Source organism: Anoplopoma fimbria, chromosome 18 (assembly GCF_027596085.1).
Source record: "Anoplopoma fimbria isolate UVic2021 breed Golden Eagle Sablefish chromosome 18, Afim_UVic_2022, whole genome shotgun sequence".
In the NCBI taxonomy this organism is placed as follows: domain Eukaryota; kingdom Metazoa; phylum Chordata; class Actinopteri; order Perciformes; family Anoplopomatidae; genus Anoplopoma; species Anoplopoma fimbria.
The window spans coordinates 6,835,444-6,863,323 of NC_072466.1; the positions used below are offsets into that span (position 1 = coordinate 6,835,444).

A 27,880-nucleotide genomic window follows, 5' to 3' on the forward strand; every position below is an offset into this window, starting at 1 on the left:
CTGTGGTTGCATGAGTGTGTTGTTGTTGCAACATCTAATCAAGGAGAAAGGTGGAGTTACTGCTCTGAATGAACTCTTGTTGCAGCAAGCAGAGAGAAACTTGTTAAAATAAACCAACAGAAGGTGTAGCCAAGTGTGGGTGTATGTCTGGACACATTTAAATGTCACTTGACATACATCTAAACTTAGATTTTTGAACGCAAAAGCACCAGATAAACACTCTCAAAGGCAAAGAAAAATGTCAGTGAATCCCGCTGTAAAATAACTTAACATCTAAGTTAGTTTCCTTTTATTGAAACCATCACTGTTCTGTGCATATTTCTGACGTAATCACAATATTTGCAGAATCTGCAAAAAAAATACTCAAAATTCTCTTCTCATGGCTCCACTTGACCCAAAATGTAACTTCATCACATGATCATAATCTTCATTCATGCTTGCCCCCTCTAAGCTGACTCCCCCTTTCTGCCTGTTTGCTCGTTGCTTTTTCCTGCATCAGAGTGGGATGTAGATTTCTATGAGGATCTTGCACAAAGCTTCTCCTTGCACTCCAGTTTTTTATTTAGCCCATTAAATGATGGAAGCCAGTCAGCTGGGAGCCGTTTGTATGGAGAGGATTTTTTATTGATGAGACAGAGAACATTTACTGGAAGTTTTGGGGTTGTTTTTTAATGTTTGGAGGTAGGAAGAGACTTTTGTATTGCTTGACAAATCTTCTCAAACTAAAGTCACACCTTTTCTCTTAATATTGTTTTAAAAAAGCCATGTTTTATCTGTATCTTCTTTTTGTCTATCAGAACTGTTTCCTAATTATTTCTTACTTCTTTTCTAAGATGTGAAACTCTTTCAATAAGCTAATAGAATAAAAATAGAAACATAAATAGAATCAGACCTCTAGACTTTATATATAAATATATGAATATAGTCAACTAATGTCAGAAATGTTCTTTTTCTCACTGAATTGATGTCACAGGTTGTAATAACGATAGCATTACCAGCATTTTGAGCTATATATTCATGAATTAAATTGCAGACACTTCAAGTTAATTTAATGTTAAATATCACAGTAACGCTTTACTGTTCGGTGGTTTGTTTAGAAATTGAGCTTGTGCGCCCTCTGCTGGTTTTAGGATCAACATGCACGCTACTAGTGTGAGATGTGAGACGATAAATTAAGAATTGTTAAGAGATTTTGATCCATGGTATATCTCTGTTACACGTTGGTATTTGCAATTTCTATCTTGGTTTCCCTTTCTTTTCAGTGGGATGGGATTCAATCACTATCTGTGTCTGCTGCTCTGTGCAGTAGCCCTGACAGTTTCTGAAGTTTTTGGTAAAGATGAGAACACAGAGGTGCGCAGGTGGACCAGGCAGAGCCTCCCGGTGCTGCTGGACACACACACAGAGCCTCTAAACACACCTTTGTTCAGCGGGCAGGAGGAGGATGAGCACGGAGGCCGGACAGAGACACTCTGTGGAATAGAGTGTCAAAGCAGCCTACCACCTATGGACCAGACTGAGCAAGAGAGGATTCTGGGATATGAGACAATGAACGAGAATGGCACTCGCACTCATACAGATGTCAGTTTGTGGGGTTTTAACGAGACGTCTGCAGGAACACCGGCCCACTCACCAGCTCGCACCCGCAGGAAACGACAGGTTTACGGAGCAGATGGACGCTTTGTGATCTCTGATTCGCATTTCATCACCAACTATCCGTTCTCTACCGCTGTTCGCCTCTCCACAGGCTGCTCCGGAGTCCTAATATCCCCGAAACATGTGCTTACAGCGGCACACTGCATCCATAATGGGAAGGACTACTTAGAGAGTACCAGAAGGCTTAGAGTTGGGGTGTTGCAGCTCAAGACTAAAATGATAACAAGGGTTGGGAGGAGAGGAGGGCGGCGGAGGAGTGGGATGAAAGAAGTGGGGGAGATAGTTGAGGAGCAGATAATGGAGGAAGGTGAGGAGAAGAATAGTCTTGATGGAGATGTAGCGAGAGGGAGACAGGGAGGCAAAGGCAGGAGGCGCAGGGTAAGAAAAGAGGGTAAGGAGGATGTGGCTGATCATAGGAGCACAGGTGACTTAGAGAGAGGGGGAGGAAGAGGGAACCAAAAAAGTATCAGCCGTATACGACGTAGTGCAGAACCCAGGAAGGAGTCGGTCTTCCGTTGGACACGAGTTAAACAGACCAAAGTCCCTCAAGGCTGGATCCACACCAAGAGCTCCGCAAGCTCAGTGTCCCCCGACTACAACTACGCTCTTCTGGAGCTGAGACGACCCCTCAAACAAAAGTACATGGAGCTGGGAGTGGCGCCCTCTGCGACCCCTTCGGCACGGATCCATTTCTCAGGCTATGACTTCGATAAAAGCCTGCTGGACGGGCGTGGAAATGAGAAGGTGGTTTACCGGTTTTGTTCGGTGGCAAACCAGTCTAATGATTTGATGTACCAGCACTGCGACGCTCAGCAGGGCGCCACAGGTGCAGGTGTTTACGTTCGTCTGCGAAAGGCAGCGGGAGATGGAGGCAGGAAGGGGAAGTGGCAGCGGAGGGTGATTGGGGTGTTTTCAGGCCATCAGTGGGTGGAGGGGGAAGGAGGTGAGCAGAGGGAGTTTAATGTTGCAGTGAGGATTACACCACCCAAATATGCGCAGATCTGTCACTGGATCCATGGAGATCCAAATCTCTGTAAAGAGGTTTGACTGCAAAGCAATTGATCTTAAAAAAATAAGATTGTGTCTGTTTCAAAAAGACTCTTGGCGTGTGTGTATAAAACTTTGCTTTAATAAAAAAAAATTGTCGAAAGAATGGTCCTCATCTTTGACTTATTTGTTGAATTTATTTTCGTAAAAATAGGATTTAGAAGCTTCGCACAAAGAAGCTAACTTTTAGCAAAGTATAAGTGTGAGTCCTAAGTGCAGACTGCAGTCTTATCAGTTAAGGACTACAGTCATGTCAATCCATTTGACATAATATTGTAAATATTTGAAGTGAAAATGTTTGTATGTTAATTAAACGTGCTTAAGCAGAAATGGAGCGCATAGCTATTGCCTTCACTCGGCTCTCAACATGGCAATGGCTAGTCAGCGGCTTGCAGCTAACAGTGCTAACAGCGCAAATAACGGCAACAGTGCTTACAGAGCTAACAGTGTTTACCTGAGGGTGAGAACCAGAGGGTGGGCGGTACGCTTTCATGACAACAGCAATTTCAACTGTAACTGCTGTATGAACGCTTTGCAGAATGGCGGCCACGAGATAGGGGGGGGGCGCTCCTCTATATCTTTACATTCCTGATTGTTATTTGCTGATATATTAGGGCTCTGAATATCATGAGAACCTTTAAGTCTACCCATCATTCATTGTGTCAAACATAATATAGGCTTCAATGTATTGCTACATGCAAGAAGAAAGCTTATAGAAGATTTTTCCACTACGGTTATAATGACAATTTCCACTACAGTTATAATGACAATGTTACATTTAGAAATCTTAAATGAGTTCAATAAGGATATAATAAGCATTGTATGTGATACTCATCTGTGGAGTTCTCGTACAATGCTTATATGAGTACATTATTGTTTATTGTTTCAGCCAAAAAAACTGCTATAATTAGCTTTTTCATGTTAAGAGTGTGGATAGAGGGACTTAATTTTAAGATTTAACTGTAACTTTTGCTCTTTTTCTTAACTGTAAGAAAAAGAGCAAAATAACTGTAACCTATGTTATTATTGACATTTAAGACAAAAAATTAACTTGTAGCAGCTTTATACATACCGGCCCAGAAATGCTTATCTGAGACCAGTTGAACATCTCAGTGACAGTTTGTCAGGCAAAACTATAACCCAGGAATCCTGCACATGTCCCTGGTTCTGGATCTGTGGCCTATTCAGCCATTTATCAGTTAATTTAGAGTCGGTAGGAAATCCTTGTGAAGGATTCAAAAATAGCTGAGAACATGACAAAGTATTTGAATTTGACATATGTTCTTCAGTTTGTGAGAGAAATGTATTGTTACCTTTTCGAAACATCACATTTGTTTGTCTGTCTTTGAAACACCTAACTTACATCACTGAAACTGTAACTATGTGAAGGAAATGTCTTTCTCCTACGTTGCACAATTATGGTAGTAAGTAAGTAAATAAGTAAAACCTGTTGGTCCTCATTTTACTTAATGTTAAATAAATACTAAGTCTACTCTACACAACATATATATATATGTATTATCTGATGTTTCATATCTTGTATTGTAATTTTGTCTGTTATTGAACAGAAATGTTCATGCCACAAACACATTTCTTGTCAAAAGTAATAATTCATGCTTATAACAAATAAATAAATTAGAATTTTTAAACAACAAGTCGACAAAATCAGAACAGAGATAAGTGATGAGCCGTGAGGGTAGTTTGGATCAGTGTATTTGTCTTTTATTGCATCTCATTTGGACTCACATGCAGGTGGGGGGTGAGGGAGAAAGAACGATGCCGTCCATAATAACCTCCAGAAAAAAACAACACAGCCTTCATTTGAATACTTAGCAAACATTATTTATCCACATTCTTTTTATTTATTTTTTTATGTGTCATAGTCATCTTTATTTTTCTTTCAACACTTCGTTAATGCCACAATGGGTTAAGATACAGTCACTTTTGGAAATAAACAACACACAAAACATCCAGCGTACACTTGAGTGCTTTACAGTGAGAGTCCTCAAGACTTCCAGTGGTAGTACATGAACGATGTACCGACCGCTGCTGCGTCACTCAAAGAGGACTGAGGCCACATCCCAATCAAATACACAAGTGCCTCTTTGTCCCTTTGATTTCAACCCTAATATGAAGTCATCTTGTGTGGAGACAAGGAAAGGAGCTCTCTGAGAGTTTTAGAATGCATCCTAGATTGACCTGTGATTGATGCTATGATGCAGTATCACTCCAAACCAGCTGAGGGAGCAACAGGGGCAAAGTTTCTGTTCAATACTGCCTCTGATTACAGATTGAGAGGTATATACAAAGAAGGCGGGATTTTCTTTTTTTTTCTTGTCTACTTGCCTTATTTCAACCATATCATTTGACATAACTAAAAATATATGATACATTTTTTTCTCTCAAAATAAAGAATAAAGAAAATATGTTTAATCTATCATTTAAAATAGTCTTAAAATGCATAAGTCAATTTGAACACAGTTCACCAATTTTTGCATGTTTCATACAATCTTAAAAAAAAACAAATATTAAACTGAACACAATTCGATGTGTTCGATGATAAGTCCAGATTTGCAGTGCAAGTTGTTTTCGGGTACAATTTGAACTGTTCTCCAAAAAACGTGAAAGTAGACAAGTGGGAGGATGAATGGCCAAGCAGATATAGGTACAACCAAGTTTTTAATGACATAAACATAGCTCAGTATTAGTTTGGACAACAGGGGTGGAGGAGTGGGAGTGGGGGTTGGCCAGTGAAGTTACACACACCGAACACAGTCCACATTTAACAACACAGTCCTCATCTGAGAGATGCGCGAAGAAACCAACATTTATCCACCATTCCAAGTCAGCTGATATGCGAAAAACCAGAATGAATCTAAATACACATTTATTTATTTTTTTTGTTAATTTTTCCATAGTATATTAAGTAAAGGTTAACACTGAATTACACACACACCCACACACACATAAACAGAGTTTTGTTTTTCTGTATCTAGGGTTCACATTCACAGTTGTGCTACAACATTAGATAAGGAGGGCAGGTTTTTTTTAGTTTTTTTTAGGGGTCGCGGCTGGTTAGAGGTCAGAGGGCAAAGAACGTATAGATGTAACGGCTGGTTGGATGAAGGAGCTGGGGCATGACTGAAGGGGAAGTCAGTGGGGGGAAGTGCAGACATCCACATCCACAGAGCTCCAGACACAATGACAAACCTGCAGTGGTGGCAGAGAAAATGAGACCTGATTAAAAACAAGTGGACTCGATAGAAATAGGTGAAATCTAATTATGTATGCTCTGAGAAAACGGAAAAGAAAAACCCAGAAACGTGGGGACGATTAGCTAAGTTTAGATTGGAAACCCTAACCCTTACTAGCGGGTCTCACTCCCAACTCGTCAACTACCCACGGTCGGTCAGTGACCCTTGGCGTCTGAAACCGATGCACTGCACTTTTAATTAACCCACCCACGTCATTATTGGACGTTCAGATCTAGTAGACGTATAAGGAGCGAGGTAGATGGGTCAAACAAACACAGACCTGTTGTCTAGGAGACCGCTGCTCGTGTCCCGTACAAAACTAAAAGTAAACGTTTAAATTTTGTCTCATAAGTCACATTAGTCTACACATAGTCACTTTTCCTAAACCTGACTCAGCCATAATATAACTTCCTGTGAAGACGGGTGTGTTTTTGGAAAAGTAACTATGCATGTAACAAGCGGAAACTGAAACACAGGCCGTTTCTCAATACCAAGTATGGTCAAGTGTGGACTTGCAAACTTGCAAGTTCAGACTTGGATAGTTCGACTCGGGAGTACAAACTCCCGAGGATGGGAGGACGCAGTACGGTCATTTTGCAATTGGAACAGCAGCGAACTTGATGACGTCACCAACGTCACGACGTCACCAACTCAGCTCGTCGGTCCCGCCTACGCCGGTTATCTTCAGTCATATATATTGACAATAAAACGAAATATGATATAAAACACAACCCTGCCTTTTTTCGTTTTCATTTAGAAAATATTAAAATATTAATATGTATATGTTTTGTGTTACATCTGCAACCACAACCACAGAGACACCGGAGCCAGCGGCACATCTGGAGAGGCCTTGCCGAGATCAGGCTGCTGTCAGCGGGCTACATGAGCATCACCGCCCGGTCTCCTCTCTGGACCTCTCATATCTCCGACAAACGTCGGCGCTGTTTTCAAACAGGCTCTATCTTGATAAATTGACCGCATATTTTAAGTCTTAACAACTACATTCTTGCTTAAAAACATCTTAAAACTAAATTCCGTTACACAGCAACAGCAGTATTTAGACAATGATAACTGACATTGTCGTCTCTTGTTTGCTGGTGAAATGCATTCTGGGATACTTGGCTGTCCAAAGTCCACACAAGTCTCCTCCGATGCATCCCCGATATAATGGGCGGAGCAAGGACACTTCCGGGTATTTGGACCGTACTTGGCTGAATGCGAACTTGTGTATTGGAACAGTACTTGGGCCGCGCTAGATGACGTTTCACAAGTTCAGGAGGACACAAGTACAGAGAAGTTCACTTATTGAGAAACGGCCACAGTCTCTTCCATGTCATCAGCTGACACTAGATGGGTACCTAGAGCGTCATGGTTTGAAGCTTAGAGCCACTGACCAAGCATCTGTAATTGACGAGTTGGGAGTGGGAACATGCTGTCCATTAAGTTCGGGGACTCACAAAGAGATGGAAGGAATGGTCAAAGCTGAAGCAGTAGAGGAAGTAATATCGTAGTAGTGTGTGTCAAGCTGGATCCTGTATTTCCTGTAATGCAACCAATAGTGTCTTTTCATTGGATGCTCCCAACCTGGTAAATTCATGTGTTTACACACCTCCAGTTTGTAAAACTGGCTCTCATTTATAAATTTCTATTCTCCAAGGCCAAACTGAAATTACCCTGATGACAGCACTTTGATATAATCAGAGGTTATCCTCTAAGACCTGACAAAGCTCCATCCAGGGCTACAGAATACATTATACAACTGCTATCACAGGTACTCCTTTTGATGAGTAAACAGACCTTTATAATTTCTCCTTAACAAAGAGATGATGTCTACTCTGGATCTTTTGTCACAGCGTATGTCTTTAGTGCGGATATGGGTTGCGAGCAGTTCAACTAAAAAGTATTATTTGTAGTATTGTTAAAGACCAAAATAGGCAAAAGTATCCAGTAATTCACATAACAGGAAATAAAGGGAAAAAACGTCCCTGTAATCGTCTTCTGGCATTACAGATTTTTTTCTTGGAACGTCACATTCAGGGCGCATTATAGTTTATTATAGCCAAGACTGCAGGATTAAACATGTCTGACATGTGGCTGATGCAACGGAGGATTCTGCTCCACAACCTTTTTCTATCACATGACAACCACGAGAAAAACATCTTTATGCTTTAAGTTGCATCTTTCAATTTTCTGTTTCTACGTACCTTGGGGGTTTACAGGGTCAGTCCGTCTACATGAAGTCCTTAATGTTGAGGTCATCCAGAGCGTTCCTCGGTGGTGGAGGCTTTCTGGGGCTCTGGGCCGCTCCGGGAGACATCTGCAGACACAATTTAGCACTTAAACTCCTTTTTTTCAGAGCAGCTGTGACCTTTATGGATGAAATTGTCAGTGTCAGAGTGTGTATAATCCAATGCAGGGTGAGTGTGTTACCGGTGCTCCTGGGGTTGCTCCGGTGGAGGGGAAGCCTGGCCTCACCATCGGCATCATGGGAGCTCCTGGTGCCCCAGACTTACATAGAGAAAGACGGATGAAAAAAAGAGACGGTAAGACACAATGTTGTCCATTTAATGGGTGTGAGGGCCACCGAAAGAGGGAATTGTCCATAAATGTCCAGTAATGTCCAAACTGGTTTGGGGGGCATTACTAGACCGTTACTGGACTGGTGGTCTTACCATGCTGAAGCTGGGGTGAGTCCCCATAAAATGAGGAACACCCATGGGTACGGTCTAAAGGTGTGGAGGGGAGGGAGAGGAGGTGATGGGATGTTACTACACTACATATAAGACAGACATACACACACACTGCAAAACAATACACAAACATAAATCTCCCAAAAAATGACACAATACGTAAAAGAAGTCTAGCAATACAGGACATTGATAGTTGAGACGGACAGAAACGCCAAACTTGGACAAAAAAACAACACAAGAGCCCTTACTTATCTTAATAGTTAATAAAAATAGTCCTTGATTTACCCATGCACGCTAATTTAGAGAGCAGAGACGAAGCTTTTTGCTGGTATCCTTCAGATTGGTATGACATTTTTGTTGTTGCCAAAAAGACAACTGAAATCTCCAGAAGTAGCAAAAGTGTCAATAAAGCTTTTCGGCTATGAGGGAGAGAACTGGCTTGCTTTGACTTTAACAGGCTTAAAAGAAACTTAAGAGAAGAAGAAGCCGTTTCCAAGCAACAACTTCTTAATTTGGCACTACAATAACCCACTTCATCACTCTCCAGTAGTTATTCCATAAAAAATAAAAATGATCTTGGGCCAGATTGCATGTTGAAACCTGCTATTTGGTCGTTGGTTTGGACCATTTTCTAATCATTTACAACCAATGCAAGAGGTGAAATAAAACCAGTAGCTTATAGTTTTCTACAGGTTGCTATTAGTCTTGTTTCCTTTCTCGACTGCCCCTCTAAGCCTCTCAGTTTCCTGGGTCTATGATTGGACCTGGAACCTGGAGAGCCAGATGAAGGCAATGCTTGTGATTGCTGCTAGGCCCTGTCTGTCGCTGCCATGCGGCTCCACTCCATGCTAATATACACAGACAACATTTACCATGGGAGCACCCCAACAGGGGGGAGCTACCTGAGGTGCCGCTGAGGTTCCCATTGAGAGATCTGAGAGGGAGAGAGAGAGAGAGAGAGGGAGGTAATGCAAACTCACTGTTTTCATTTAAGGACATTATAATGACCACATAGGATGAATAAAGAGGTTACAAAATAAGTTAAATCAACTATATAGTTAGAGAAAACCGTCCTAGCTTTTTTAATAAGAAGATCGATGCTATGTCATAAAACGGGTTGAACAGTCAAATTTACACATTGGTTATTGTACGGATTAAACAAACAAGATGTCATGTTTTAATGAATGAGCTTTATATGTGCTACTTGGCAGATTTTGTTAAGAGTTGTGGTTATGATTAGAATAAAGCATATATATTAAGTGGAGAGACATGAAGGTGGCATCAATCTTCTCATCTAACTCTCACAAATAATAAGCGTATTGCCCCCAAGTATTTAAATCAGCATCTAAAATGACTACTTACTACTCGCCATGTTGGCCATGGAGGTGTCAACATCCCCCGCCTGAGGGGTCAAAGTGGGCTTCATTACATCCCCTAGTCCATCAAATACTACGGAAGGGAGGAAAGGAAGGGGGGAGGGGGGGCCAAGGAGGGAGAAGGAGGGAGATATTAGCGTCTTTCCAAGCAAGGGATCCTCACACTAGCAGCCTGGGGATTACCATGACAACCGATAGATGTCTCCATGACAACAGTGAGAAGAGACGGGGCATTGGAATGTGAGCTGGAGAGCAGGTTAATACTATCAAATAAGAAATTAAATTGCATCAACAGCAAATAGTAAATCAGACAATTTCAGAGTAATATGATGATGATAAATAGTTTTACTTTTATTGCATGTGTGTAATCTGCTAGAGGAGACATCTGTCAGGTTGGCTGCTACTATGGTAATTTGTAATGTGGGAATCGGAAATAAGAACTGTATATAAAACAGAATTTGTGACCATATATTTGACAAATAGTAGCACATTGCACTACCAAAACAACATGCACAATGTCAAGATTTTTCAGTGCTTGTTGGTCAATTTGAATTATGTCGAGGCTTTTACTGTTTGTATGTGATTGCAGCAAAAATGAAATTATGATGAGGGCAAAAGCACTGCAGCTACAGTGAAGCTGGTTTAATAGCTAAAGAAGCACTAAATAAAACTGTTAGTTCACACACTCTCTGCAAGCGTCAAACATCTCGTGGTTGAAGGGACAGTGCAACTGAGCTTGCCTGGCACCTCACCACTGCAATGCAGCAGTGCACTGTGGGAAATTAGCGTGTTAAAGAGCAAGGAGACTCACCCAATCAAATGGCAGGAAGCAAGCAATGAGCCAGCCCAAGAGCCAGATGGAGAGGGAGAGTGAGGGAAAGAGAACGAGAGAGAGAGAAAGAAAGAAAGAGAGAGAGAGAGGAAAGTAAAATGCACAGATGCCAAAGAGAGAGAGGGAGAGAAAAATGCAATGAGGTTTTAAAGGAGCGGGTGACAGTGAAACCAGTTTATTGCATGAATGATAGAAAAGAGAGGGGGGAAGAAAGAGTTAAGCTTTAAAGCAGTAGTATTGCAGACCGTCAGTTATATAACATGAAGACCAATGGCACGGGACAGGAGATGACTGGGAACCAGGTGAGCAGGGGTTCATGTTGCCATGGTAACGGTTACCACGGTTACTCGAAAGGTGGCAAAGTGCGGAGGAATTCCCCCCGGACTAATGACAAGGGTAGCACTATGCAAATGAGATGATGCAGTGATGACGTTAACATAACCACAAGTGGACATAGTTTGAATCCACAGAACTCAACAGTGACTTTGCTTTGATACTGAACAAATGACAAGCAGTCAAAATGAAAATCACGCCCAAGCTTTTAACTGAATAACCATTAGGTATTCAGTGTGATAATGAGCAACAAAAAAAAAGTGTAGATTAGCTAACAGCTAATTATTTCATTAACCATTTCATGAACAGTTGAAAGGAAGATGACAATAAAGTGGCTGTGAAGTGCACGATATTGTAAGGACAATAACAAGGTGTCATGCAATTACAGGTGAATTTTAAATAGCGACAGTCATTGATGGATTATAAGGCAATGGGCCCCTGAGTACCCCCCCACCCCCACCCCCTCCTCCTAGACTGAACAAACAAACGACAATAAACGATGTTGTGCCTATTTCAACAACATTTTGCAGGTGAACCATAAAACTCTCAGGTTCTGCTTTTTATTGATATACTCCAGCTGAACTTCAGTATTCAGTTCACACTGGAGACGAATAAACCTCACTATAAAAAATGTAGGAAACCTTCAAAGAAAGCATAAAATGCAGGATATATTTTATATAAGCATTGATTCAAATTTACTGATGTGAGGGTATTTTAATGACATGCTGCTGAAGCCTCAGTATAATGTGTTGGCGTTGTATACTGGATTTGGTTAACAGACACTGAATATCAAAAAAACTATGATCAGGATGAGAAGCAAAAAACACAATCTCTGACCAGGAACAACAGTCACCTCATACAGTGGCTCTGACCCAGGGCACCCTATGACCCCTTGACCTGTGCTCTGTAAACCCGTTATGTAATCCATCCATGGCTACAGCACCGTGTGTGAGGGAATACCAACATGTGAAAATATGTTGCAAGCAGTTGCATGTCTGTAACATGGTTATATTCCCTTCACTGCACACACTATTCATGCAGAATGACAAAATCATTTTACATATAAATATATATATTATTTTATTTTTTTTACCTGACATGAGCTCAGCGCCGGTGGCAGCAGGAGCAGCAGCGGCTGTTGCATCTCCTCCTGTGGACTCTGGCAGGTCAAATCAAAATATACCATACCATACCATACCATGCCAGGTCCAAAGTAGGTTGATTAGCCATTCCCATCGCAGCATAAGGAGGGCAAAGAAGGGGTAATAGTCAGCCTTCGGTTTCACGCTGGTGATGCCAAACAAATTGCTTAGAGTTAGATAGGAAGGCTGAATACACAATAAACCAGGAAACACACACTCATATGAACACGTCTCATATAATGCCGTACTCATTTTACAGTCGCAGTAAAGACTCCATGTGCATTTTCAAACAGGCCAGGAAGAAAGAGGAAAGTAAAAAAGAAGTTTATAAATAATTTGTCTATTTTAACATGATCAAGCTTCATCTCAGGTATCTGCTTGTAAAACTGCCATGATTGACCCACAAAGAAGAATTCCCATTGTTACAACATATATATATATATGAGTTTCAACAAAAATCTATAATATGCAACAACATAAATACCCAGTATTTTTGACCATTGATGAAGCCTGATATCAATATGAGTTGTTTAATCTGATCTTCCCCAGATTCTACTCCTCTTCTCTGACGATGCATTCATGAACGGGGGGGGAAGGAAGAGTGAGAGGCAGGCAGTCATGTGATGTTACCCACCACCAAACAGGTTCATGATGGCTCCCGTGTCAATTTTGGGTGGGGGTGCGGAGGAGAGGACGGGGGCGGGGGAGCTGAACACATCCGCTGGGGAGTTGGAGATGGTGTTTAGAGCCCGAACACACACTCACACAAAATACACACAAACGTATTTGTCTGATTATAATGCACATTCATCAATTGCATCCGCAGTGCACGCAGTACATGCTGGAACGGGAAAGTAGGTAAGAGCAAAACATTTCCGACAGCTCAATAGCTTTTAGCGAACCCTCAAGCGAGCCATCTCATTTCCTTTTCTTCTTCCCCCTTCCCTAATCAAAGCCAAGGACAAAGCTGAAAAACAGACACGGCAAGACAGGATATGAGAGGGAGAGCTCGTGAGAGACGGCAGAGGAGGCGCAATAGTGTACCTGCTGTAAACAAGTCAACACTGGGAGTGGAGTCTGCTTTGGTGAAGCTCGTGTCTGGCATGGAATCAAAGAGATCTAGGAACACATGCGCACCCAGAGAGAGGAATATATAAAAATGCTCAAACGCACGCTGAGGACTCTGACTCACACACAGCAGCCAACTAAAAAAGGGCCTTCAATATGTGCACATTAGTCTGATGACACCAATGAAGAAGAACAAAAGCGAGGAGAAGATGACAGGCAGCATCAGATGGGGGGGTTGGGGGACTCAGGAGGATGCTGATCAATATGAATAAGAGCACAAGGCTGTGGAGATTAAAAAAACGAACCACACACGTCTCTTAACATTTACCGCTGAAGAGGTCAGTCGCGGGGCTGGCGGCGCTGGGAGCTGAAATGGTTGCGATGGTGGTGGTGATGGCGCTGGGTGCGGAGGTGAAGAGCGGTGAAGGGGAAGGGGAGGGGGAAGGCTGGGGCACCGCAGAGCTAAAACAGGCATCCAGCGAACTACCCAGATTATTATTCTCCACTGTCATCATGCCGAAAAGGTCTAGACCTGCGTTGGTGCTGCTGTCCGGGGGAGCAAAGGGGTCTTTATGGGGAAGAAGTAGGGTGAAGGGGGGGGGTGAGGAGGAAGGGATGATGTTAGTCAGTGGATTTAATACAGCACAGAATACACACGTTTTATGTGATGATGATGATGATGATAATACTGCTTTAAACATGAAAGCTGAGGAGAAAAAGAATCTGAGAGGAATTAAAGGAGGGAATGTGTAGAGCTCCAATACACCCCTGCTGTCAGTAGAAACAACTGAAAATAGCATCTGTGATGGAAAAAAAATGTAAAAAATGAAGTGAATATGAAACAACTTCAAAGTGTATTAACCAGAGGAACAAACCGCAATGTAACTACAACTAAAACCAAAGGACTGCCACAGGCTCCATAATATGAAAAGCACAAATCAGACGCCAAAAAGATGAGAGACAAGTAAGAGCATTGTCCTCGATCGCCATGGTAACAACAATAGTTCTCTCCAGACACCAGCAGTAATAAACAGCAAATCTGAACACCTCCTGTCCGTACACACAAAGCCTTGAGAAGAAACCCTGAATAAAACTTGAGACCAACCAGAAGTTCACACATACTGTACACGCCGACACTAACAGGTCTGTGAGTTATTAAACATCTGTACAGTCACAGTCACGGCACTCGAAACAGTGGTGGAAAAAGTATTCAGATCCTTTACTAAAAGGATCAGCGTGAAAGATTTTGTGGGTTTTATGCGGGCGTAGTTGCTGCATGGTTGTTGTGTGAATGGCCATTTTCTTAATGATATTAGCCATGGTGATGTGTGTGCAAAGTGTGTAGGCTGTAGCCTAGTTATTGGCCTTGGCTTGCATCCATGAAATTCTGTATATCCGGTTATAAGTCTGTACAAGACTACAGCATAACACTGGAGCACTAGGTAGGGCGGGACCCCCCGATTGCCATCAGGTTTTTCACACTGATGCTAATGATATTTTCTCTATTTTCATAAATAAATAATCACATTTAGGAATTACTGGAAAGCAATGTTCATGTTTCAAATGAGCATATCTTGGCCTCAAAATAATTATTAAAAAACATTAAAGTTAGCATTAAATTCTTAATACTTTACAAAATATTTTCATAAATTGAATTTCACATATATCGTTATATGTCCAAAACAGTTCTGTCAAATGTGTTACCTTTAGAATATCCCTGTGCAACAACAAAAAATGGTTTGTCCCAAACTCATGTGACCAACATGATATATTACAATTTCTCTCAGTGGCGGCCATTTTGAATACATTCTGGTGAGTATTCTCTGATTTTTTTACTATTTTATTCCTAATAGTGTATTGTGAAAGAGTGAAGGCCTATTTATTTACTAAGTTGGGTACACGTTTGTGGTTTAAAAATCTGTTATGATTATTTAAAAAAACAAAATGAAATAGAAAACATGGGAATAAAGAAACAGAAGTGTAGCGCTAGTTCAATTGTAGGTATACGCTACTGTTCTGAGTTACTTTCCACCACTGACTCGAACTCACTCACACAAACAGACGGACACAGAGAAAAACTTTCTGTCACCCACCAGCTCCAGCGCTGGCAGCAGGGGTGGACGTGGCGGCGGCCCCACCTTCAGCGGCTGCCCCAGAGGCCTCGGTGGCAGGAACAGGTGTTGAAAAGGCATCTTTGGTTCACACAAACACCAGCAGAGGACAGAGACGCCCAGAGAGACAGAGACAGATGAAGTAGAGATGAAAAGAGAAAATCAGGAGTCAAAAAACATGAGGAGGAAAAGAAAGCACTAGGAAAATAAAGGTACGCTTCGAGCATTATCAGCACTAGTTGTGACACTAAGTTTTCAACTGTAAAATATGGTAGTTTGCCGCGTTGATATAGGACATTAATGATTGACAGGTGAATGGACAAATGGGAATACAGACAGGAGGCACTACAGCGAGGGTTAATCTACAGCACAACGAACAGAGTAAGCCTGAAATCTACGAGTGTTACAGCTGCCATCTGTAGCTGTGACCATGTGACAGGGTTTGATAGAATTGCTTTTCACTGAGATCAAAGAAAAGCACGTCGGCCTATCAAACAAGACGCATGTGGAGAATGAATGTAGCAGTATGTTTACGTGCAAGCCTGAAGCCATAATGCAGAAATTTCTGTGAGTATGTGTAGTATTTGTCCAGTATTGTGTCTGTGTGTGTTTGTGCAAATAAGAAAATTAGATTGTGTGTTTCTGTTAATTATCATCCTGCCCGATCTATTTGTTATGGAGCCCCAAAGTGGTTATTATTAGATAAATAAATGATATATGTAAAATAATATAATCATATGACTACATTGTGTAAAACTAATAAATGGAGCAGTAATTTGTGACATAAAATAAATAATTGAAAAACAACTTTCATACTTTTCATAGTACAGTTTTATGTCCTTTTTTACCAAAGTTGTTTTAATTTCTTAATGTCATTTTTACCAATGGTAGAGTTGAGCAGAGAGCAAAAAGACAGACTACCTCTCAGTCCAGCTAACCGGAGCTAGCTAACACCGCTAATCTTCACTCTGATGCTGAGTAATAATCTATTTTCGTAATGTTTTTCCCTGGGCAAATAACACAGGCAGCCTTGTTGTGTGAAGTATAATGGAAGTTAGTAATCACAGTATTCTTATACAACAGTTCTTATGATATCCTATAAAAAGTTACTCCTCATTTCTCGTGTTTTTCTTAATTTAGAAATTTTACACAATTTATTCATATGCTTATTTATTTCAGAACTATTTATTTAACATTGAATAATTTTGTAAGCATACTAGACAGTTAATAGCTGAAAATGATGGAGGTGTGCATCAATGCATCATTAAGACTTGACTGTTTTTGATGATGCAACTTTGTTAGCAGAATACAGACACTGTCAGTGATAAATCAGCAAAGTTCTGTATGTGTTTGAGCATGCAGTCGTGTTTGTGTTATCGTATTTGTGTGATGGTTTTAGGGTTGAGCTTCCCAGAGTGATTCTTTCGTAGAGAATTTTCTGGAAGCCCACTGACCTCCCAATAGATCCATATTGGCGGCGCCAGTGGAGGTGGCGGCTGCTGTGCTAGTGGGAGGAGCTAGAGAGACTCCAGGTTCTGCCGCTGCAGGAGTGGGCGTTGCTGCTGCAGAGGAGGGGGCGGGCTCTGCCGTGAGGGTGGGTTCAGATAGCAAGGAATCGCCCATTTCTGCGAGCACCAACGGGGTGTTCGAAAAGCCCCCAAAAAAGGTACCAAAATAAACCCCAAAAGAGTAACCAAAATAACCAGTTGAGTCACCGTTAAAGAGTGAACAAAAAGCAATCCAAAAACAAAGGTAAAATTCAAATTAAAGCCAATAAAGAAATTTTGGAGTTGACCAAGCAAAGCAAAATCCAAGTTTTAACCAAATTAAAGTTAAATAATCCAACACCATCCGGTCATAACCAACAAATAAAATAAACAACCAACCAAAATAGCCCCCGTTGTAAACCAAAAACAGACAATGGACAATGTGGAGGGAAGGGAGAGAGAAGGCAGAAGGGAAACAAAGAGACTACTCAGCCTAAAGAGAACAACTTGAGGAGACAAACAGGGAGGTAACCATGTGACATTTGTACATAAAAGTCTATCTATAGGACTACTTTTAATATGAATTAAAACATTGAGATTTGAGTTTGTTTCAGTTTTTTCAGTAAGAAAGTCAATGACATTGAGGTATCCTGGAGGAGGATTTAAGACTACAACAGTCTAGACTAGAGGCTGGAAGTGAAGTGGAAAGAGTGACACTCACCTGATCCAAGAAGATCTATGGAAGCCAAAAAAAACAAAAAACAAGGGAAATACATGTTAGTTCATACTGAAAAATAGAATACTTATACGGTGGATTGATATACTGTTATTTAATGCAAGAATGTGGATTTGCATTCTTTCAGATGAACCAGCAGCTGAGTTGACAGGAAGGAGGTAGACTTACCTCCCCAAGACGTGGGGGCAGCTGATTGTCCTGAGGGACCCGAGGAGGACAGTGGATCCAGGTCCAACAAGGAACTGGAGAATGAGGTAGAAACATAGCGAACAACATTTAATTCATCGTCCTTTGCAGAAGGTAATTCTTTCACATTTGCTCTTTGCAGAAAGAAGTTAATGTATAATATATTCTTATCAGACACTAACATAACTAAAGGACTTCGTTCAGTGAAGCCATACTTGACGATGGTTGACATTTGCTAACAAGCACTAAACACAAGCTTCAGCCGAGGCCAATGGGAATGTCCATTAAAATCAATCCAACAGTTGGGGCCACTAGGAACCATGAATGCAATCCAAATAATAGTTGTTGAGATATTTCTGTCTGGACCAAAGTTGTGGACCAATTTACATCCCTAGAGCCACAATGCTAGTATGACTAAAAATAAGGCTTTTAGGGCTTATCAAATACTCCAAGTCCAAATAATTGCTGCAAAATGAGCTTTTAAGGCCAGTTTTTTAAAGGTTGCAAGGACCATTCATTGCCAAATGTTGAGAGTCATAAAAAGAGGGAGAAGAGAGAAGAGGTCACGGAGTTTACAGGCACTCACTCTTCAGCTGGCTCAGCAGCAGCAGCAGCAGCAGCACTTTCCCCAGGAGGAGGCTGCAGAGTCGGAACAGCGTTTGAAGATTTGGCTGGAGTCGATGTTGGAGACACATTGTTCGTCGGAGACCCCTTAAAAGATAGAAGACAGAGAAGCCCAATTTTCAGCAGTGCATCAGACTGGAAGAGCTCAATAAAGATATGGACTGTTTAGAATGTGCAGCTCACCTTTGTTGGAGACCTGAAAGAGTGAGAGAGTTGAGGAAGTAGTTAGTTCTTTTGAATAAAATAGAAAATCATTTTTTTTTAATGGGACTATTTTTAAAGGTAAAAAAATCTCAAGAACAAATATGCAAGAGACATTGCATCATATGTGATCATATGAAGAGTTCATTTCCAAAGCAATACACTTTAAGTCCAATTGTTTAAATACTAATTTTGGCAACAAATATTTAGATTTGTGCAATTTATCAATTTAACTTTCGAAAAAGAAACTTCATATACTAATTCACATTGCATGTCAGGATGTGATGATACACATGAGGGGACTTACTGTTTATCAGAACATGTGGTTCTCACATGTTATCACATCAATACACACATTTCCACAACCTAGTTGGCGGTGATGTAGTTATGTTTCTATTCACATGGAGATCACCTTCATACTGTAATTTACATGTGAATAATTTGTAAATTTACCCGGAGGGGGTTGGGGGAAGTGACAGTAAAATAAATCTACACAGTTTTCTAAGAGGTTAGGAAACTCCAAACAAAAAACATACAGTATGCTCACCCTTCACTGGTGATTCCAAATGAACATAAAGGGGGATAAAAGAGAGGAAGGGTTAAAGGAAATAGTAGAATTATAGCACTTGTTTTGGCCTGTTCTCAGATCTCAACTTCTTCTACCTTTGTTGTTTTTTCATCACAATTATTCTAATCCCCACACAGAGTGTCATAAGAAGCACACAAACTGAAATTGTCTTACCCCTTCTTTCCACCCTTCACATCTTCCAGTCCGTTCATGTGTGTTTCCAGACTCTCCAGAATACTGCTGGGAGCCTGAAAAAAGAAAAAAGTGGAGTTATGAATACATAACTGTTTCCACTTGGCTCCTTGCATCGCAATGTCAGGCTTTGAAAGTCCATGTTTAAAAAAAGAAATTGGTTAAAAATAAGAGTGGCAAATCACACTGCAATACCCACATGCATGTATAAACACACACTTGTGATTTGTGTTCAATTAGCATCAACATGCCGACACTTCATCCTGTAAACAGGCACTCAGCCAGGGCACCCTGTGTTTCTGTGGTTACCGGGTCTTCGAGAGGTGTAAAAGGACAGTCTTCGTCGTCTGAGTCTGCTAGATCCACTACTACCCCCGGGTGGAGACACTGGGGTGGGGAGATTTATCGTGGGTGAGTCGTGGGTGTTTCTGAGTGTGTGTGGGGTGGGATGAGTGGTATTTATGTGCATTAACACTCTCTTTCGCAATCCTTCCAGGAAAAAAGAAAAGATTGATGTGTTTTAACTTACGTAGTTGATGTCAGGAATGTCGTTCTTTTCAACTCCGACTGTCTGTTGAAGGAAGCGGAGTTTAAAATCTGCGTTACCACACTTCACAGTCCCCACACTGCTTCGTCATGACGTATATGCATCATTATGAAGGTGGTTTTAAGGGCTCTTTGTTGCCTCTTACCTCGGCCAGCTTCATGAATTCTCCAATCTTTGTCACCCTGGTCAGGAACCTCTTGTAGATCTCCAAGGCCTCCTTGCAGTCACTCTTCTTCATCTTGAAGTATTTCTCTGCAAAACAAGAGTTTTTGCAGGTTCAGATTCTCTGCATTGCATGATTTTCTAACCCTGTGATGCCAAATGAAAGATACTCCCGGACCACTGACCTAATAAGTTGATGACTCCGTCATTGTAGGACGCAAACAGTTTGACCAGGTCCTTGAAGAGAAGCAGGAATGCAGCATTGATGATCCCATTGTTCAGCTCCTTGGGATGAATCTGAGAGAAGAGAGAGAACATGTGAGAATTGGAAGCCTTGTCTGGTGTTGCTGCACGGCTCTGTTAAAATAAGGTTCAGATATCAAGCCAAAGTCCGACTCACATCAAACTCCAGGAGTGTGTCAATCTGAGTCTGCAGAACAGGCATGCCTTTCAACAGCTTCTCAGTGGTCATGGTCCTCATCACACCCTCAGCACTGAAATAATACAACAGAGTGTTAGAGGCTCCGCAGGGATGAGAACAGCCATTGGACATAGCACAATACATTTAAAAAAAGCCTGGATGGCAGAAAGTAGAGGAGTAAGTAAGCAAAGGCCTATAAGTACAACCTCTCTGAACACTATGTTGAACTTACCCTTTCTTGACTCTGGTGAAATCAAAAGCCATCTGGCGGTAAGCGAAGGCTTTCTCGTTCAGGTATCGTCCATACCGTCTGATGAATGTAGACATATCGTAGCCTAAACAGGTAATTGATGTCAGAAATATAAAAAGCGTTGTTGTTTTTTTAAATTTGTATATAATTAATTTCATAAATCTTTCTCCTCATTTTTGCTCTTAAGCCTAAGCTTAAAAACTGGGCTCGACAGTGGCTTCCTGCAGCAGGTTATATAAGACTTTTTCACAACATGAGAAGATAAAATCTACGTAAGAATCACTGTCAACTATTCTGTTCCTTTGTTTCAAGAAAAACAACAAGCCTTAAAAAGCTGAAAAGTAATTCTACACGTTTCATGAAATTTGATGAAATTAAGCCAGAACCATTAAGAAGTGCGAAAACCCCGCACACAGCTTCCTTGTTACCAATTTCTTTTTTTATCCCACATGGACATGACAACATTTCAAACACAATGGTAATTTTTGGGATAAAGCAAGCCTTCTATTATGTTCTTTAGAACATCTCAATTGAGGTTGTAGATTCAATTTCTCATATTTTGCAAAGAAAAAAAGAAAAAACTCCAGGGCATGTGGTCACTAAGAATGAAAAATAAGGAGATAACGTGTATAAATATATGAGAGCCTATTTAAACATAAAACATTAGAATTCAAGACAGACATTCCAGCATCTGTTTGCATGCATGCATTAATGAGTTTGAGTGTGTGATCATGTCTAGTCCCTCCCTATGTTGACGCCAGTCAGCTTTCATTGTGTTTATCTCTTCCTGTTTTGTTTTTTTTGCCAGATACTGTGATATTGTTCTTACCGTGAGAGCCGGTTTTGTCGATAAAGTTGCTGAGGTTAAACAGGGAGGTCCTGGAAGCCAAGTACTGAATGAACCTCTGAGGAAGAGAAAGAAAAAAAAACGTTAAGCCATTATCAAGGGAAATGGAGGAGAGAAATTAATTTAAAGCTAAACACGACAACAAAACACTTTAACACCCGTATTTACAAAGTTTCTTCTCATTTTTAAATGGCATTTCACTCTATCAAATAGCAGCATTTACAGATCTTATTTCATGGATGATTGCTCACACACTTAACCCACAGGACTCTTTTCATTAATTTGAGGAATTGTGGTCAAAGCCTTTGTTGTCTAGCTTTCCTCAGCACCACACACAACCCAAAAAAACCCTCAAAGCACTCACAAGAGCAATTTGAGCTCTTCAAAGTGAAAACCTCACAAGTTAACTATCAAGACATTTGTAATACATTTAAGCTGGGGGATAAATTAGCAATTCAGTCATTTCCATTATTTATTCCACCCCAATTTATTTTATTTTATATGTTGTATTTATCTCTGGATTCAAGCTTGAACTTAATTGCACCAGATGAAATTGGTCTTCCTGGGACCAACCTCGTTGCCGTGGACACACATGTGATGACTGGTGACGAGGGCCTTGAAGACGACCACCCAGCTGGCGTTGGTGGCTCGCTCAAACAGTGTGTCAGCCATCTGAGGGATGTTCACGTTGGTGGTGTTGGTGGCTGACACCAGGTCTGCAACAAAGCCACAAAGAAACATCATCATCATTGACATCGTGGGAAGTGTAGAGGTCTGATGACATGAAGTAGTTTTATAGAAGGGAAATTTCAGACCATGTGGCACAAAAGAGGAGGTCCACTGTTGGTTTAGTCTTAGACAAATGCCTACACAGTTTGAAAAGCTCTTATTAAACTTTGATTAAGTGGGCAGGCTCAGTGTTCACTGCAGAGCTGCTCCAGACACCCATGAGAATATTAAGCTAGGAGAAAGAGACCTGACGTACATACGAAATGAAGTTAGTGCACAAGCCTACACACCCACACACACAGATATGCAAGCACACGCACACTGACACAAAAAGTCAGAATAATGCTTTGTCAGCTCTCCTCCCTGGATGCCATTCAGACACAGACAGACAGACAGAGAGGTGTCTAACACAAGGTGGAATAAAAGTATTTTCTGCTCTCAAGGATGAAGAAACGTACTTCTCTGGGTCAAACACGTCATTGAAGACAGCGACTAATCTCTCTCATTTGTCATTGTTGAGAACATTTAAGTTTATTCTAGATAAATATATTATTTTTGTGCATAACAAACTTCATATGAGGTCTGAAAAGTTCCCACAAGGATTTTTTAACTGGCTATGAAACGGTCTCATATAACACTGATGCCTCTACATCACCTACATAAGTAAACGAGACCATCAGCGAGAAGATTGGTTATTTCTGTATAGTTATTCTTAATGCCTGTTGCTAATATCAACTCTCCGCAAAATCAGATGAGCCAATGATTACCAATACATTTGCACAGGCATAGCTTCGCAGTGAGTCTTATGTTAGCCAGTTGAAAGGAAGCAGGAGGAGATCTTCTTCAGGGAACTTATCTTTTTACGCTATATTTTGTGGTTATGGCTGATACTGGGGCAGGATCAGTAAAGACAAAAACAAAAGACCTGACTGAAGAACACGTTGCGTTAACGATTATTTTGTGTAGTTATCATTTAACCTACATTATTTTAGTTTAAATGTTATCTACTTATTGGTAGTTTTATGATTTTTACCTGAAAAAGGTCTTTAAACAACTCATCACTTGTCAAAATAGCTGCCAATGACATTCCTATCGCTTAATCAATAATTCAATAATTGACTAATCGTTTTACACTCCATACTATAGTATATACACAGTTTTGCTTCCCCAATTTGCAACATGAAAGCTGCGGTTTGTAACAGTAGGTAATTTATTCTCGATCATTTTGACTCTTTTCATTTCGACACATAAATCCCGCTCAGTGTATTTCTTGCAAGAGAAATAGTCATTTTTGCAAAATTACGCCGAAACCATTACAATGTGCATGTGAGCAGGCCCCTGACTTCAACAGATAATCATCATATCTAACATTTCATTTATTCTTTGTCTGGCGTGGGAGTTTCTTCTTTGATAGAGAATTAGAGAGAGAGAGAGACAGGCAAACAGATGGCCACAGAAAAAGCCACGCAAATATAATAAGAGAGCGAGATGATTTGATCAGGCAGAGGAGGTAACACTTTAGAAAAAAAGAATAGATGATATTTTACTAATGAGGTATATTGCAGAACTTTTGCCAATCATAAAGGCCCTGAAACATATCTATTTTTTTAAGTCTATCCCTGATGAGGCGCACTACTGTACACAATGAATGTGTAGGAAATGAAGAGTTGGAGCGGTGAGGCTGTTTTCAAGGTCATGACAGGGTGGCAGGTTGGACAGAGAGGGTTGGGGGGGGGATGTTGTAAACAGATTATTACTAATCACTGGTCCTGGTCTTTCCACTGCCCATCCCCCGTACAGCAAACATACATACACACCTGTCTTGACACCAGCTGATTCACACCATGCTCATCGTCTAACACGTCACAAGTGCCGTCCGTCAGTGTAATTATTCAGGTTTATCTTATTATCTACCTAGCACAAAATAAAATAGACATTATCAAAATTGAAGATACCCAATTATTTCATCCTCTACTTTATAGTTTTCAAAAAAAATTCCCCCTCATTTAGCTTCCCTCATCTAACTTCTCTGTCAAATGGCTGAAGATTATATCTCCCTGCAGCCTTTTAAAAATGACACACACACATAGAGACATGGTCCACTATGGCTGAAATATGATTATGTAACATTATCATGTCCCTGGCACAGCTACAAGTTAATATTCATACTAGCACGATGAACACAGCGCTATCCACTGCCATTCTCAGACTCATCAGCTCATAAAACCCAACAATAGCTATGCATGTGTGTAATCACATCTGTTTACTGGCCTCTTGTATGTGTATATGGAACTAATCCATGCCTTCTGTTGTGTATCAATACCTGAAACAAACACATATTGACATACAAGTGTGTGTGTGTGTGTCTAATGAGGATTGGCCGAGCTAAATAAAGCCTCTAGACGGTAATCCACGGCCCACAGGAGAGCTCTAAGAATGAACCAAGGCCTCATACTGTGCGAGTGTATGTGTGTGTCTTTATCTAGTCTGTGTCTGCGCTAATCGTTTTTTATAGTTGCACAACAAACAGCTCTCGTGGTAGCCAGAATATTCCAGATAAAATTAGAGACAGAACTCCCTCGTTAACAGTGACTACAACAGCGATGACATGAAGACATCAGGTAGTTACTACTCCCATTGAGAAATAATTTGGGACATAACCCCTTGTAAAACAGCAGTGCGTCATTATTGCACACAGTTTTTGTGTAGTCTAAATTTAAAGAAATGCAACGTGTTGATTGGTGAGCTTTAGAGTTACTGGTTTGTGGAATTTGCTACATTCAGACACAGCCGGGCTAGCTGTTTCCAGTCTTTATGCTAAGCTAAGCTAAGCTAACCAGCTTCTGGCTTTAAATTCATATTTAACAGAAAGATAGGAGCGTGGTATTGTGTTCTCATCTTTCAGCAAGAAAGGAAATAAGAGTAAATTTCCAAAGAGATGAACTATTCCTTTAAGGCTATGCAATTTATTTAATTTGACTTGACATCCATAGATGTTAACTGTGGCTACAATAAAAGTGTCACACATGTACACATCATACAATAGACAGGATACATAATCTAACTATGCTCGTGTACATGTGGTCATTAGCTTCCCCGTTAGCTTCGGTACATTGTTTCCGCTCCTCTAAATAGCTATTTTCTGCATGACCTACATGTCTATTTACAACATGACCTCAGATTAATTTAAACTTATTGCCTTTAGTGTTGAGTGAACTCTGCTTTGTTGACCTTGCGTGGACCACATGTTCTCTAGAAATTTGTAACACGCACCCTCAAGTGTCCTTTTCACTATCCACTGTGTGACACAGTAGATGGCCGCAGTCTGTGTCTAAATACAGTATACTACTAAATAAACAGGAATAGGAAATTCAAAAGCAAGAAATACCACACCTTTGACACGACAATTTCATTTCCTGTAGGCCCCATTCAGCAAGACATTAAATGCAGGCATCAAAGGCAAAACAAAAAGAAAGTTTGCTCTCCATACAAAGGAAAGTCCTGCATACATATGTTGCCTTTGGAGCTTTTATTTTGTGGTTGAATCATGTGTCAAAAGGCACCTGTGAAACATCCTCATCAACCACTTAAGGCTGTTCATCATTTACATTTTGCCATGTTCATTCAGAAGACAGTAATTGCCATTTGTCCTACTGAAAGCGCATTAGTATAATATTTATCTGCACTGAGAAACCATTACTAATACAATCAGTGTATTGGTTCCAGTTATACAGCAAATATACAGTCATTTATGACTGTCTCTTCAATCTACAATTGCCCTGTGTCATTACAGTGCCATCCCCCGACACTCTCAATCTGTTGCCATGGCAACTCCACTGCACCACCACCACTACCACAACCGCCTCGGACAATATACACACGCCCACCCCAAGGGTCACAAACTGTGTCGGTGTCACACTGTGACAAAGGAAAAAATACGACCTATAACCTCAACCTATTGTTTTTTATGTATATGTGTGTTTGTGTGTGTGTGTGTGTGTGTGTGTGTGTGTGTGTGTGTGTGTGTGTGTGTGTGTGTGTGTGTGTGTGTGGGTGTGTATCATGAACATTTAGGTTTTTTTTGAGTAGCCTACATACAAGATGGTTGTTGAATTGCCCTAGAAATTGATACAGCATAACCTCATAGACTAAAAACCCATATTTGTGTTTACTATGTATTCTATTTGTAGCTGTATTTTCTCACAAATACTGTGTATAAGAATATGTCAATGTGTTTGTGGTGAGTAGAGTCGGTCTCCCTTAGTTTGATGAAGAGGTCATGGCTTGTGACAGTTTAAGTCTGAACAGTCAAAAGTTCGAGACACACAGCAGAGAGAGTGAGGCAGCCATGGTCTCTGGTGCACTGCTAGCATTAGCATTGTCACCTTTGGCTGTGTAAATAATGCAAGGCAGTCATTGGCTGATTATTAAATTATTCAGCAGGGGAGCGGATCACAAGATATAAGGTCCTACCCCAAGACACAGGACCAGACCTGTCCGGCGTCTGCACAGACACAGACGGACACACAAAAAAAAGGGAAGACATGGAGAACCGTTCAGACCAGCCCGTCATCCGTATGCAGCGCCACGCCATTGCTCCGGCCTGACTCACTATTTGCAGTAGATGACAGTGATTAATCACAAGTTGTCATAAGGTGGCCCCTGCTGTCATCTGGAGATGTGTCAATAAAGCTGTGAGGTTTGATAATGTTATTCAGCTATGACTTTATGGCCTAAACTCACTGATAGACTATAGCAAACCCGAATTGGTCTCTTGGCCACGTTCCGGCAGCATTACCTTGGAATTTACATTTTAATTTAATATGTGTAACAATTACACTTCCTTCATTAACCAGACCTGGAGGTCTTTAGCAGTGCAGGTACAGTAAATCCTCAATGTGAAGTGAAGGGAAGTGGTTTTGCAGGAGCACATGCAAAAGGGAAATTGAATGGCCTTGTTCTGAGGATGACTTGTCATTCTAGCTTAAAATATGACCTTTTCTCCCTCCCTCTCTCCTACACTCTCCCTTTCTCCCTCTGGGTTTCCATCATTTTTACTGGGAGGCTGACACAATAGGTCACCAGAGGGGGGTTACCACCATGGCTGCATCAATTCCTTAAGGCACCACACCCATTTAAAGCTTAGAGAATTAAGAAAGGACGATGATGCCATAATTACATCCCAGTAAGGGCATGTGGTCTTGGTGGATGTGGTGTGTGAGGCTATGGGCCCTGTATAAGGCCAGCCATGTGCATAAAGGAAAGAGGAAGAAGGACCACACTTACACTCCAGGTGCTTTTTCTTGGGCGCCATCACTTCATGAGTGGTGGCTTTGCAGACAGCCCGGGCCATGTCTGATCCCGTCAGCTGGTATTGCGCAGCGGCGATGCGATCCGTGAGCGTTTGCCCCGACATTTTCT

General features: G+C 41.0%; 2 protein-coding genes across 2 annotated transcripts; one reads left to right on the forward strand and one right to left on the reverse strand.

Moving 5' to 3' along the window:
* The first annotated feature begins 666 nt into the window (after nt 1–666).
* On the forward strand, nt 667–2,703 carry LOC129107436 (serine protease 23-like). The gene is made up of 2 exons (XM_054618923.1): nt 667–681; nt 1,263–2,703. Exon 2 carries the CDS (start codon nt 1,267–1,269, stop codon nt 2,701–2,703), a length of 1,437 nt encoding a protein of 478 aa, XP_054474898.1. The 5' UTR covers nt 667–681; nt 1,263–1,266.
* Nucleotides 2,704–5,864: 3,161 nt separating this feature from the next.
* snap91b (synaptosome associated protein 91b) lies at nt 5,865–27,875 on the reverse strand. Its single transcript, XM_054618888.1, has 22 exons — nt 27,746–27,875; nt 22,304–22,446; nt 21,713–21,788; nt 20,866–20,968; nt 20,613–20,706; nt 20,398–20,509; nt 20,196–20,302; nt 20,033–20,074; nt 19,486–19,559; nt 19,291–19,296; nt 18,726–18,738; nt 18,505–18,629; nt 17,901–17,974; nt 17,718–17,732; nt 16,964–17,134; nt 15,492–15,590; nt 12,282–12,347; nt 10,010–10,096; nt 9,520–9,581; nt 8,388–8,465; nt 8,162–8,274; nt 5,865–5,913 (listed from the first exon to the last, which is right to left on the reverse strand). The coding sequence occupies exons 1-21, from the start codon at nt 27,873–27,875 to the stop codon at nt 8,188–8,190; spliced, it is 1,764 nt and encodes a 587-aa protein (XP_054474863.1). The 3' UTR covers nt 5,865–5,913; nt 8,162–8,187.
* Nucleotides 27,876–27,880: the final 5 nt, after the last annotated feature.

Excerpts from the sequence above, each read along its gene's own strand:
- LOC129107436 (XM_054618923.1), top strand. The coding sequence starts at position 1,267 with ATGGGATTCAATCACTATCTGTGTCTGCTGCTCTGTGCAGTAGCCCTG.
- snap91b (XM_054618888.1), bottom strand. The coding sequence starts at position 27,875 with ATGTCGGGGCAAACGCTCACGGATCGCATCGCCGCTGCGCAATACCAG. Across the intron at positions 20,969-21,712 it reads CGACAAAACCGGCTCTCACG|GCTACGATATGTCTACATTC; the intron begins GTAAGAACAATA and ends TTACCTGTTTAG. Across the intron at positions 10,097-12,281 it reads CGGCGCTGAGCTCATGTCAG|TATTTGATGGACTAGGGGAT; the intron begins GTAAAAAAAATA and ends TCCCTTCCGTAG.